General features: G+C 39.3%; 1 protein-coding gene across 1 annotated transcript; it reads right to left on the reverse strand.

Moving 5' to 3' along the window:
* Positions 1–402: 402 nt before the first annotated feature.
* On the reverse strand, positions 403–14,573 carry LOC114060211 (epidermal retinol dehydrogenase 2-like). The gene is made up of 7 exons (XM_027889542.1): positions 14,524–14,573; positions 13,279–13,632; positions 9,107–9,238; positions 7,559–7,658; positions 5,792–5,936; positions 4,694–4,816; positions 403–4,180 (listed from the first exon to the last, which is right to left on the reverse strand). The coding sequence occupies exons 2-7, from the start codon at positions 13,603–13,605 to the stop codon at positions 4,087–4,089; spliced, it is 921 nt and encodes a 306-aa protein (XP_027745343.1). The 5' UTR covers positions 13,606–13,632; positions 14,524–14,573; the 3' UTR covers positions 403–4,086.
* Positions 14,574–15,076: the final 503 nt, after the last annotated feature.

The raw sequence follows: 15,076 nt of genomic DNA on the forward strand, positions 1-15,076 counted from the left end.
AGAATCACAGAGTTGGAAGAGACCCACAAGAATCATCAAAGTCCAGCTCCTGGCCTGGCACAGGACAGCCCCAAGAATCATACCATTATGCTGATGGTGTAGTGTATTGTAAATTTGTGTCATATATATGACATTCTCTGCTTTTTGCAGATAATTTAAAAATGCTCTTCCTCCAGAAGGACCTTTGATGCAGGACAGGAACTAAGTTGCACTGAGCCATCCACCCAGTGGGCTTAATGGGACAAGATGCTATTGTGAGCACCTCTCTCTCTTTTTCATGCTCTGGGCATTCGGAGTCACAACAAAACCACCTGAGTACTCACTTAGTTGCTCAGGGACAATCCCAGAGTGACACTGAAATATCCAAGTGATTACAGAAATTGATGCCAAATCAAAGTTGCATATAGTTGCTCTAAGGTTTATCTAAGATTTTTGTTAGGTTACAAGGTGATCCAGCATAATTCAAATGTTTCTTTCTCAAAATACTTGTAACTTGATTATGATTAATGTTCATCATAAGACACCCAGAACTACAAGTTCCTCTATAAGAAAAAAATTCTCTGAAGAGGTGTGCTGTACCGATGGTCATAAAACAAGAGCAAATAACTGTATTTTATCTGACATCACAGATTAACTAACTGTTCATACAGCAACACAGGTCTCTTCATCAGTTTCACAGAGAATGAAGAGTATTCCCAAAGGAGAAAAAAATTAAGATAAACTGCCTTCCAGTCTCATTTGCAGCTTCATTAGTAACAGAATTTCTCTTGTTAAAATGTTTTTGCTTAGAGGAATTACAAATAAAATGAAAGCTTCAAAGAAGTAGAGGGTATGTTTTGCAGGAGTTGTTGATAACTCTGAGATGCTTCTTTCAAAAGATGAAAGGTAATTTTATATTAGAAAAACAGGAACAGCATCTGATTGCATCTCCCGAACTTTAATAGGAAGGTCTTGGCTTAGAGTTTTAGAGCTGTATTACAGGATCTATCACACTTCTGCTCTGTACAAAAAAGAGAAACAAAAAACCCCAAAACAATAACAACAAAAACCCCACAACCAACCCCAAAACTCAAAATTATTTTCCTTGTGTTTTCATAGAAATGAATGAGTTACTGATTTCTGGGGCTCATAAGAAGATCTACCAGATCACTGTGAGACTTAGAAAGTATAAGCTTTACAAATTCCTTCTTGAGAAAAGCAGATTAGCCTGAAAAAAGTGGAGCCAAAGAGTGCCCTTGGCTGAGGTTGCAGCAATACAAAGTAAGTTTTTGCAGTGTAGCTATAAAGAATAGGTGAAATATAGCTTACAAAATAGAACATTATTTCCTTTACATTATTCCTAATCTACTCATGTCCTGTCTATATAGTTGGTAAACATACTACTGAAGATGTAGGTGGTAAGGTTCAGGTTCATATACTTTAGTTAAAGAAACTGAAAATAACAAAAGAGTCCTGAAAAGAGAGCCCTTACAATGTGCTCTTTGACTGCAGATATTTCATCCTCAACCATCAGATTTTAAATGATGGATAGTCCACCAAATATTAATGTCACTAACAGGTGTGTTTCATTTTACAAATAATTAAAAAATATATTTTTTTCACCTCATGAGCCCTGTTCTGAAGCTCTGCAACACCAGCAATGGCCTTACGTATGAAGATATTCAGGCCCACAATACATTCACAAATATAATGTCACATCAGTTTGCATTGTCTGCTGTAATCATACTTAAAAATGACCATAGATCTAGAGCCAAATTGCAACATTCATGTGGAATAAGGGAATCCCAATACTCAACATATCTGCTTGCAATTTAGAAAAAGATCATTATTCGCAGGGTGCAATTTAGACTTTGTTCTCGTCTCATTAGTTTGGAAGAAAATAATTTTTCAATTACTCATCACCTAGAGAGTTTTCAAAAATATAAGTCAATAAACCTTGCTTTCCAAAGAGGCAAACTCGAGATAGCTTTCTCATTCTCTCAGCTAAAATTTCCCCTGTAATATTTACAGGTACGTGAACGAATTTACTGAATGCATGCATACTTTGGTGTTAAAAAAATAGGTTTTTCATTGGAGTGTGCATTCTTATAAGCATTTATAGCTGGAAGGGAGCTTGTAAGTATGGGCTTACTTAAGTACAATTGAAATATGGTGGCAAATGTGGGCAATAGATGACTACAGAGCCTAGTCTCTAAAAATCTACTCTAATTCCTTACAGTTTATTTTTAGAAAGTAGGCTTTGTAGATTCACTATTCTTATCTGCAGTTTATTTGTTCATTTTTTAAGTTAAGTTTAATTATGAACATTTTATGCTAGCATTTTCTGAAAATTTACACGAGGATTGATTTCTATCAATTAAGTACCGGCACATGCTTTTGTGCAACTAATCCCTGAATTTCTGCTCTTGAGGGGGTTTTTTGTTCTTTATTATCTCTAGGTTGTAGTTTCACTTGAAGGCAGCTGAGGGACATGGCTGTGACTTCTCTCCAAACATAAGAAGAAATTTTGCTGAAGAGCCAGCCCAGAATTATACAAGAATACACGAGGTATTCCTCTTGTCTGTATTCTTTTTTCCATGATTTACAACAGAATAATGTTCCACGCTAACAATCAGGCTACCTCATTGAAGTTTCAGACTGAACGCAATATAGTCCATGCAAAGCTGTTGCTTGGTCACTTAACATAATGCCTATGTAATTTTGTATTTTAATGATTTTTCAAAAGTTACTCAGAAAATTGCCAAACAAAGATTTCTTGCACAGATTCTCACAATACTCTCGAATCAATTATTTTCTAAGTAATTTAAGTAAGGTCACCGGAATTAAAAAGAACTGTGTGGACCAGTTTACAGGTCCAGATTCAGCTGCTGACTTCAGGGATCTAACCTGGGACACAGCACCTTGAACTTTCTGGCCTCAGCAGGGTGCTTCAAAGCTGCATTGCAGCCTCTAGGGCCAGAGAAGGGAGCCAGATGCCTGTGGGCTTCATTGGTGCTCAACACACAGCTGCCTACAGCAGGTGCTCACCACAGAGCCTACATTTGTAAACTCTAACTATTCTGTTGTTGGAACCTTTGACAAAATTTATAGAGACAACTAATTACCACATAAGTGATTTCTAGGACGGAATTCTTTCCTGTCTACTTCCTCTGATTGTGGGACTTCATCATCTTTCCTCTCTGAGCAGGCACACGATGCTTTGCTGCTGTTACAGGTTTACATACGCTCTTTCCAAGCTACAGCCTTTGATAAATGATCCAGTATCAGCCTCTAGCCATGAGTCAAGACCCAGGCACATGTATCCCACAGAACAGTGCTTAGCAAAGTGTACTGACTAATGAGGAGGAGCGTGGTAAGTGCCACAGCACCGCACACACTTTATCAGCTCGCCTCGCAGTTCACTCCTCTTCAAAACACAGGCTCCCTGCACAGCTAACCAGGCAGAGCCCATCATCCCACAGCAACCCTTCTTCATGTTGGCTTTGTGTGAACTGCAGTGCTGTTTTGACCCTAAAAGGGAAAAGCATTAAATGTTTTGTGGTTTAGGTTTTTTTGGTTGTGGTTTGGTTTGTTTGTTTGTTTGTTTGTTTTGATTTCTGCTTCAACAGGAGTGTGTTTTTCCTGTGCTTTAAGATTTTGCTCAGAAATTGAGAATTCAGAATACAAAATGAAGTCAAACATCCCTGCCTGGTCTTACTGACTTTTACTGAGACTGCAGATAAAAGCAGCATGCCATCAAGAAATGAGAGATTGAGTTGTGACTAAAAATCAGTGTTTTCAGGCTACATCATTGAAATTTCAGTCTGAAGACAATACAATCTGTGCCAAGTTATTGCTTGGTCACTTAACATAATACCTATATAATTTTAAATTTCAATGATTTTTCAAAGGTTACTTGGAAAATTGTCAAACATAAAGACGTAAAGACATAAAAGACTGTTAAGGAGAATTAAACTGCATGTTGACCAATGTCAAATATCACACAAGAAGTAAGTTTTCTGTCAGAGAATAAACATGATTTAAAATTATTTTTTTACTGAGAACATTCAATTAGATGGCACTTGAAGTCTTCAGAATATTTTTATTTCAGTCCTTTTTCTTCTGACCGAAGGCTTTATCCATGCTCTCAGCGAACTTGACGTATGATTCGAAGAATAATACCACTTTTCTAGGAATGAAACTGATGAGACAAACACTGAGTTTGGTTTGTTGGGGTTTTTTTTAGAAAAATGTACTCTATAAATGAAGAAATCATAAATCCATTATATTTGCTCAATAATTCTGATGTCTGGCAATAAACTCATTTGGTGTTTCCCCCATGTTATAAGTGGGGGAAACAAATGACAGACCAAGCCATTTTGTGAAAGCCCAGACAGCAGTGGAGGCAGTGGCTGGAAGCAGACAGTTCTAGCCCAGGCATTACTCTCAGAGTACCATCTCGTGAAAATTCTTGAAATTTCTATACCCAACTGTAACTTAAGACATATATAAGAGATAGAAGGGGCCAGAGCAATGCTATTTACCTAAACTATTAAAAAATTAAAACCACTATTTCTTCAAAGCTGGGTACCTATAACTGGATTGACTGCAGGAATATTAACTAAAGGACTGCTTTTACTAAACATTTCTGCTGATTTTACAGTCATGTGGCAGAGGAAAGAAGGTAATGCTAGAAGACAAGTCACATGCTTACGTTTTCAAACCAAATAAGCGTACAGTTGGAGGCATGATTAGATAAAACTTTTCCTTTTTAACTGCATTCAAGATCTTGTTGGCTACATACTCTGCATCATAAACAGGAAGCAAAAAAGGTTTTCTGTGAAACAAGAAAAAAGTGTTAGGGAATTATAAAACTTTGCTTTTGAGATGATACTAGCACATACGTAATAGGCTAATTTATGAATTTTCCCCCTTCCTCTCAAGTAGTCTTGAAAAGGAACCTCCAAACCTCTTTGTTCCTGCTATCATCAGAATAAATTGAAAACACTTTGAACTTTAATGACTTCAGAGTAAGCAGAGCTTAACGAAGGTAATGCCCACCGTGATTGCAGAATTTGAAAACTTCCAAGCTTAGCCATACAATATTCTCTTCTACGCATGAAGTTCTGCCTTCTGCACACCTCCTCCTTTTCTACTGTAGGTGCTGAGGTGACAGCTAAGTAGATCAGAACTAGGTCTGTCTCCAGCCTGGAGACAGGCTGTGCTCTGCATGACATATGCCACTGCAGAATGATCAATGGTGGAAGCAGGAGCAGAGCACTGAAAAACCAAAGCCACTGGTACTGTGCTACTACAGTGGCTAATTCAGGGCTTGCAGCCTCTCCAATCACTGCACCCATAGTCACCCACCAGATACTATCAGCCACAGGTATTCCCTCTCAGAGAAGCACAGTACCTGCTAATACAGATCATGGGGCACAGTTAATAACGACAGGTCATGGGTATCCTGGCAGCCATAACTAATCACACTGCCAAAATTACTTGGGGCAGAGAACATCAGCAGGGTCCCTTCTACTGACAAATAAGGCTCCCTTTAACCCTTAAATACTGCTGTGCATCCCAAACCTCTCCATGACTGTGAGGTTATTACACAGTCCTTGTTGTACCTGTTAATTATTAACTGTATGCAAGACTTGCATTTCTTTAGATCAAAAGACATAGTTTTATGTGCCAATAGGGCAAAAATACTGAATTGAAAATCAAATTAACCAGCTAGAGACTGAATATGGTATATCTTGTGAGTAGTGATTATTTTTTACACACGAAATAGTATACAATCTGTTTTACTTACGCGCTTTGGAAACCTCTACTTAATTTAGTCTTAACAAAATAAGGACAAATGATTGTGGTTTTAATGCCATGTTTTCCTGCATGATAAAGTTCTGAATTTATGGCTTCCATCATTCCAACGACTGCATACTTGCTTGCAGCATAATCTGGAAAGTGAAGAAAGAAGAAATATTCAAAATCTCAAAAGCACCACAGTAAATGCTATATAGAGAATCCAATTTCTTGTAATAATATTTAATGCATTATATTATTTAGTTCTATAATTAGCAGTCTTGTAATTATTGTTTTAAGCATATTGGTGATGCCAAATCTGAAGGTTAATGACTCTTCCCGTGGTTGATGCACAGTTGTCTAAGGATAAGATTAATCCTTTCCAGAGCAGTTTTTTCAGTGTACCATAGAGTGATATAGGAAGATGAGCTTATTCAATATTTTAGGTACATTTTCAGATACTCATATACAAACGTTCTTTCGGTTCAAATGTCTTCACCCTTCAAAATCACAGGTTACATTTCAGAAAGAACCCTTTCTAGTGTTAAAATATGAATACCCTACTTATAAATGCTGCTTTAGCCTATTTCTTCTGATTTACCCTGCAACTTTTTGTTTTGTTTTCCCAGGAAGACTGAATCTGATCAGAATTTTATTTTTGATGAATGTACAAAACTCCATCCTTGGAGATAATCAAAACTTGCCCTCACACAGCTGTGTGCAATCTGATCTAAGTTGGGCCTGCTTTTATTTGGGTATGTGGACCAAATGACCTTCAGAGATTGCCTACAACCAAATTATTACACAATTTTACAACTGGAAGAAACTGCTTTAATATAGTGATTTACATGTGGTTTCCTAAAGTTTTTTCAAATGTTTGTGAAAATAGTTATTAGATACAATGAAATCCCATTTTGCTAAAAGAGTGATTCAAAAACTGGTATCAGAGATAGTTTGCTATTCTTCAGGAGTTCACCCACAGTGAATGATGGAACCATACAGCCTAAAAATAAATAGCTAAGGTGTAAAAGGTTAAAACATGGATAGACAGATCCACCCCCATAATTTTTACAGTTATATGATGAAACCTGAATGTAACCTATATTATCAATACCAAATATGATGCAATGATAACAGGAGGCAAATGAACACTACAGTAACATCATCAATCAGCAGAAGAAACAAGAGACACTTATTACACTGAATTTCACAGTCTTACAGGGTATCCTCAGAGATGCAACCAACATGTAAGACAGGCTTGAGGAAAGACTGGGCAGCAGACCCAGAGTGATGAAATAGACAGGACCACAGCAGACTGTTCTCCTGAGGGAAACAGCTGAGCTTTTAAAGAGCTTAAAACTTTATTCAAATTAATTTTATTGAAAATTCTGCCAAAACACCTTCTGGACCTGAAAATCATTTCCCAGCTAAATATATAGTTCCATATATAACCCATGTCTCAGGACTCTGAAGAAAACCTGGCGTGAGAAAGAGTTAAGACAACCTGTATGCAGAGGTTCTTCCCATTGCACACACACGAGCTGTATTGTCCTTTTTCTGCGGAGATAAGACAGTCTGTAATCAGGCAGTAAAATCTGCAGTGAGCTCATGGTGCCACTTGGGCAACGTGACAGCTTCACACTTGTTGGGACACCATCACCTTTGGCATCCTCAGGTTCTTGTCAGTATAGGCTGCTTAAGCTGAGCATTTATTAGGTCTCAGAGAAAAGTCATTAGTATGTAGATCTAATTTGTAATGGCAGTTGACAATACTAACCTGTCAGTCTGTAGAGTCCCAGTAATCCGCTTGCACTGGCGGTGCTAACCAGGTGCCCACGGTTACAGGCCATCATGGCCGGAAGAAAAGCCTTGCAAGTCTAAGGGAATATTAAAAAAACCCTTTGTAAATAGACATGCCAAAAGAGTTGCATTTCAAAATTAGGCTTTACAATCTGATCTGCTTTCTGGGGCTCCATTATACAAGAAGCCCAACTGACCTTTTATCTCTGTAACAATTTTTAAATGATAGACAGCATTCCCTTGAATGACTGCCCTCTGTCTGGTGATCTAACAGCATTAAAATCGTCTTATTAAAAGTAGCAAAGTTTCTATTTTCTCTGCCTCCTGGTTCCTCACAATTTGAGTCTATTTGAGACATCTGCCAAAGGTTTGGTACACAAGAGGGAGCTAGAAGTCAACACATCAAGGGAAGTTCAGCTGCCTGTGGGCCCTTTCTTTTGCAAACTGAACTGCCGGACAACTGCAGCACCCCAGACTACCACTGTGGGTGACAGTAACTAAGGAGAATGCCAGTGTTTTGTGAAGGGTTAGATTAAAAAAAGAGAGATGAGCAATAATAATTCTTGTTTCCATAGCTGAGATGTCCTATTTGACTCCAAATGTGAGTGCCTAGTATAACATTATCCTCCTGCCCAATGTTTCTTCAGACCTGCTGAGAGAACATCTCTCAGTCCCTTTGCCTCAAGTATTTGGAAGAATGATGCAGTGTGGCTGAGGAATGTTTAGAGGACTCTTATTTGCAAGGATCTTCTGTTGAGAACTGCCTTTTAACAAGGGAGTTGCAATGCAATACTGTTCCCTGATGCAACCTGTTGACTCAAGCATATAAACAAAAAATGCAAGAGGGGGCAAGAGTAGCACTCCCTCACAGCAAAACCTACTAAAGGTCAACTGAGAGACCAAATAACAGCAAATTGCTTCAGAGGTAAGAAAATAAAGATAATACTTACTACCCAGATTACTTTTCTAAGTACTTAAGTCAGATGGTGACTAGGAATGAAAGCAGCCTGAAGACTGACACGAACGTGTGCAGCAAAAAATGGCTGGAATAGAATGACTTAGGTTGGAAAAGACCTTTAAGATCACTGAGTCCAACTGTAAATCTAACACTACCGAGTCCACCACCAAGCCATGGTTGTGTCTCCCTAAATGCTACAAGTCCCTTAGACAAAGCCTTCCAGTGTCAGCAAACAGGGAAGTCACATGCCATCATGTCAGCACTAATTTCCACCACAGCTGTTACAGGTATGTTTCACAGTACAATTGCAAAAACTTTTGATTTACCAAAGTGCTCAGGCAGGTTTGTGTTAATATTACTGAAACGTAATGGGGAGACTGTCAATTTGGCGGGTTTCCAATTAAAGGATGATTATGAAAACATATTCTCCCCCAGTCAAGGCCCTTCACATCCCTATTCCAAACTGGGGTTTTGAGGTAGACACCACGATGGTGATTTTCACATGAAAACACTTGACTCTACCTTTTGATCACCCAGAAAAAAATAGAAATCAACAAAAAACTTTACCCAGACTTGAGAGAAGAAGTTGATTCTTAAGGTCTTTTCAAAATCTGCATCTGAAATGTCACAGAACTTCTTTCCAAGTGCTCTGCCAACATTATTAATTAGAATAGTAACATCCCCAACTTCTTTTTTAACCTAAATAAAAAAATATAAACATTAAGTTTTAGAAGGTATCCTTGCCTCTTGTGTTTCATTTATGAAAATGATATTTGCAGTAATCGATATATCTCTGAAAACGTAAGTCCTTCAGAACTGTTGTACTGCTTCAGATCAGAGGTCCATCTGAGCCTCCTAGCCCTTGTCTCATGGTGGAAAGCAATAAAAAAAGGATGAGGGCTCTAAGGTCTCCAGTGCACCTAACTTTTCACATGCTGCAACTTCGGAGTTTCCTGAGAGACATAAGGTATCAATATCTTTGTGTTTAGTGTATCCCAGTGATTCTCCACTCCATCTCACTCCCTGAATTTATCTAATTGCTCCCTGAACTCTGGAATACTTTTGGCTTCCACAGGAACATAAGGTAATAAGTTACAAAGCTTTAGTGTGCACCATGAGTGTGCTTTAACTGCAATTGGAACATTTCTGGTCCCCTGTTTTTGGTATTGTGAGAAACTGCATTCCTCAGATGAACCTGTTCAACCCCTTTTCCATGTAATTTCTACTGAACTGGAAAGAATTCAGCACAGGTTCCTGGGGATACAAATCCTCTGAGTAAAAAAAGGGCCTACCATGAAATAGATAGATAACATCACTTGGAAAGAAGGCCAAAATCACCATTAGCTCCATTTATTATAAAAATATTTCAGTTTATTATAGCAAGATTTTGTCCCAAGATTTAGATTTATATCAAAGCAGATGGCCAAGATTTATTCATAGCGTTAAGAATCAGTCTCACTGCAGAGATTCCTGTGCTAGAGGTGAGTGGTTATCTGGTGTCTCAAAAATTATAGTATGACTACAAAAGCATAAAAATCCCACCCATGCTGCTGTCTGGCAATTTGGGAACAGGTACTTCAATCTGATATCCCAACATCTGACCTTCCTTTGGCTTTCTCAGGGAACCTTAGCGTTCAGTGCAGACTTGCTTCATATTTCTTCAGCTGTGCCAGGTTTAATCCTTGTCGTAGAAAAACAGGGCTCAGATATCAGCACCACTCCCCCTGCACAAACGAATGCAAATCTATACACTACTGAGTATGGCAGGAATATTCAGTTCTTCCTTTGTGGGATGTATCTATGCTTTCCTCCCTGCCATGTCTTTTAACTGCTGTGTCAGTCCATATGATGATTCTCTTTTTCTTCACTTGGCAACGTAGCTTCACCAATGGCAGCATTTTATTTAACCTGGCTTCATTTGACCTGTTTACTCACCACTACAAAATACATGTGAAGCTTGGCTTCCATTTGCAAAAAGTCAAGCTGATTGTTCTATATTATGAATTCTGTCAGGTGTCTATTAATTCCTCTCTTTTTTTCTGATTTCCAGCAATTTTCTCTAAGACAAGATCGCAGTTTGTGGCCTCTCAAGTGCACTTTAAAACTGGCATATTTGCTACTATTTGTTCCTGATCACCTGTTATAGCAAAACACACCTCCCACATTCCCAGCCTATCAGATCCATATCTGATTTCCTTCAAAATTCCAAACTGGACACTGCCTGATCCTGAAAATTAGTTGCTCTTCACTTCACCAGTTTAATTTAAAAACCTCTTCTTTAGGGACTTTGGTGGTCTGATTTGCTTCCTAGAAAGAAAGCTTTCATTATCGGAAAATACCTAGGTTTTTTTGCAGTGAGTATATCAAAAATAAACAATTAATTTAACTTTTTTTGCTATTGCTTTATCTTCTGTGTCCAAGATCAAGACTTCTTATACTACCAATCAAAAAGTTGCAGGTATTTCCAAGAGTAGAGGAGGCCTCTAGATGAAAAACTCTTGATCTAAGAAAATTTCTGGCTCCAGAAAGAAATGACTGTTCAGTACATGCAAATATCTATGAAGATGTTGATATTGTTAACAATAATTTAATACCTTAACAGGAATTTCTGAATTTTAAACAGCTCTTCAAGTTTCTGTTGGTAGGTCAGTCTGTGCCCTGCAGTATAGTGTTTGCTGATATGGGCACAGCAAATTCTGCAGGCTGGAGCCCTGAGGCTGATTCAGTTAATGTGTTTGGAGATTAAAAATTACTGGAGAGCACAAAACAAACCTTTTGAGACTGTGTTAAACTAAGAGCAAACAAATAATTTAAAAACGTTCAGCATCGACAATGAAGTCCAACAAAGAAATTATCTACATAAGCCTAAATTACACATTTTGGTGGGTGTCTTTGCAAGAAGCAGATAGCCTTTATGGGAACAGAGCTTAACTTAATGCCAATTTAAAATGTTATCTTTTAAAGAGATTTGATCCTGGTAAATTCTAAGGTAAGTTTTTTGGTTTTTTTTTTTTTTTTTTTTTTACTTGCAAAAAATACGATTTGAGAAGAACTGCTGTTTTTTTATAGTATAATTTCAAATAAAGATCTAATGTCATATATGAAGTATTGACCACAAGTTGCTCAGATAGAGCTTTCATCTTGCTTGGAAGTGATAACAGATACCAAGATTGCTGAAATTACTGTGATTGCTACTCCAAAATTGTTGCAGTCATTATCAATGTCTCACACAGGTGTCAGGATCACATCATCTGTACTGACAAAGCCATTGGCAAAGATAATCCTCCTCAAACACTGCGTGTTGTGTCAGCACAGGGTCAGCAGTCAACAACTTGCTCATCTGTGCTTACATGCCATTATGATACAATAAATACACCACTGCCCAACTAATACTATGGTACCACCTGTGGTTCTTAACATTTAGCACCAATGGCCCTAAGTGGAATTTTTTGCTGTGCACAGTCAGCTGTCTGTGTCCCAAATGGTGCTAACAAGGGTGAGTAAAATAATACCTTGCTGACTGCAAACGTAAGAATTACAGTTTCAGGTACTTACAGATCCTGAACCCAGCTTACCTTTTAGAAGCACTTTTCATCGGGAATACTTCTTGAGGGAAAAAAAAAGTTTCAAACTTTCATAGCCAAGCTCAGAAGGAATGAATTTGTTTTGGTTAAAATTAAAAGCAGCAACCACAGAACAAAGAGCCCTCCCTGACAATTTTCATAGATAATTAATGTTACATTTCAAGGTTATTCTGAAACAATCTATCAACATTCACATGTCATGAAATATTTTAGCTAATTTCTCTGATGTATGCCTTCAGACACAGAATGTCAAAGATGTGACCTGAGAGTCATGTTTCCAAGAACATACACTGTTCAAGTGTATTCTTCTTCACCAGAAGAAGAATATATACTTGGATAAAGTGGTAGACTGGATAACTGTATTATAAGCGAGGCTATACTGGGAAATATTTTCAGGCAGTTTAAAGACAAGGAAAAAGTAATAATGTCAATGTCCAATTTCTAGACTCTGACAATAATAAAAATAAATAAATAAAAAAAAAGGTTAAAAAACGTAGGTCAGCCCAGCTAAAGGATTTAATTTGAAATGGAGTTCTTCTCTACCTTACCTCTCAGCTATATTGACCAAAAAATAAAGCAAAGCTGAATCATCATTTTGACTGGAGACCCTGATGACATTTCTGAAAACATTACACACCACGTCACCCTTACAGAACTAGTTTTCTAAACAAATGGGCAAAGGAAAAAACTCCCTCCTTACAACATATACTGATTTTTTCTTATTTTTAAAATTTTGTCTTGATGTCTTGAAGAAATTTCAAAGCCTTAACAAATATATGGAGATAATGTCTGCTGCATGTTTTACCGTACTCTTAATCTAAAAGAGGTTACCGTCTTACAATGAAGACTGAAAATACATAAATCTGAACAGAACATCTTAAATCCAGTTACTTTATTGAGAACACAGTTTAAGTTCCATCTAGAAGTGACTTGCTGAAAAGAGAAATCATTGCCCTACATGATTTCTTATCTTTAATGAACAGTAAGTTTCTAAACAGTAAGTTTAGAAACAGTAAGTTTTCTAGACAGTTTTCTAAACAGTAAGTTTCTCAACAGTAAGTTTCTAAAAAAAAAAAAATCAAAAAAAAAATCAAAAAATCCATAGCATATACTATTAAAAAGAAGCAAGAAAAATCAGAAGCAGCCAAATCTTACCTTGTCTGCCTTTTCATAGACATCCTCCCTACTGCTGCAGTCACAGTGGTAGACAAACACCCGGTTAGCTCCATTTTCTTGGGCTAATCTGCATGTTTCTTTGTTGCCTTCGTCATCAATGTCCCAAAGAACCAAAGTTACTCCCAAAGGAGCAAATTTTAAGGCAATCTGCCTTCCAATCCCATTTGCAGAACCAGTAATAAGAACTATTTCAGCAGCAAAATATTTTTTTTGTAGAGGACATATACAGAAGAGATTCTCAATAAATAAATAAATGAAAAATTTCAGGTACTGTAGTAACTTCTTGATGCATCTGAAGTTGAACATGATTTCTCAGGTACAAGCACCGCTCTTCTGTAATTAAAATCCAGAAATAAAATACATTAGGACACTATGTTATTAGATATTAGATATTAGATATTGACTTGATTAGATATTAGATATTGACTTAAAAAAGAGATTTGAACTTCAAACAGCCATTTCTTTTGCATTGTTCTTTTGTGCAGGTACAAAATACATTATTAAAGATTTGCTTTTTGTGAAATCTACCGGCTCCTTACTAGCAGAATTAAAGCAAATATCTTCTGCTAGATCTTACAGACGTTCTGTTTCATCCTGGGGTCCTCAGCTTCCGTCTCCTTTTTTGAAAACGTTTACTGACATACATTTTATACAGGTATGTTGAGTCAATAGCTACAGAGCACTTTGTTTTCTCAGCAAGGTGATGTTAGCTGAACAAAAAAGTACCGAACACACTGGTGTGGTATCAACCTTAGGGGAAGGAAGGTGTCCTCCTTAGCGGGAAACCTGACCTGCTGTTTCGGGAGGCAGACAGTGGGAACGTTCCCGCACTGTGTGTATTTTCCAGGGCCGTCCGGCCGAAATCACACCACGTATTCCCATCTGTGAGCAAACTGCCAGTCACAGGCAAAAGCCTAGGAGTTAGGAGCCTTCATTGTCACCCTGCATTAGACCGTACCACTTCCTTTACGGTGTTTGGGGCGGGCAGGGCGAGGCTCAGGAGAAGGAGCGCCCGCCACCGACCCGCCGGGCCCGTCCCGCCGCCGGGCTGTGTCCCACGGGGGGAATCCAATCTCCCCGCGGCTGTGGCACCCTCGCTCCCTCCCCACCTGCCCCGACCCTGCCCCAGCGGGGCTGAGCGCCCCTCGCTCCGCCCGCCCGACACCCCCGCCGGGCCGAGGCCGCGATGCCCCCGCGATGCCCCCGCTCTCCCCCCGCGCTCACCGCCGGCTCCCACCTGCCCCGCACTGCCCGCCCGCAGCGACACAGGGATGGCACTGCCCGGCCCGGCCCGCCCCAAAAGTTGTGCTCCGTGCGGGGGCGGAGGCGGCCCGGGGAGGTGCGGGGTGCGGAGCCGCGGTTGGGACAGGCGGCGCTTCCCGGTTGGGCGGGTGCGGGATGCCGGATGCCGGTGGGGCTGCCTGGCTCTGCGGCAGAGAGTACCAAACCTTGCCGAGGGCACCTGTCGGGTTGCGGCCTCAGCTACCGGGTCGACACATCCCGCTGTTGCTGCTGCAGCCACATCGGCGACCCCCCCAGCGCCAGGCCGGCCCGGCCATCGGGAAGGCACTGCAGGCTCCATCCCGCTTGGAGAACCACCTAGCCTAGGGCTTGGGTAGCAAGTGCTCTTTCCTCCCCCTGCTGCTGCTACTTCGTTGCAGTTACAAAGTTAAAAACTTCTTACTTTACATCATAAATTACTGTTCACCAGCTTGCCGGGATGGGAGCAAAAAGGGAGATGCTGATCATAAACGTGTCTCCCTAAAAAAAGTGAAAC

Source organism: Empidonax traillii, unplaced genomic scaffold, assembly GCF_003031625.1.
Source record: "Empidonax traillii isolate 1590-97213 ecotype Southwest subspecies unplaced genomic scaffold, ASM303162v1 scaffold264:size1143063, whole genome shotgun sequence".
NCBI lineage: Eukaryota > Metazoa > Chordata > Aves > Passeriformes > Tyrannidae > Empidonax > Empidonax traillii.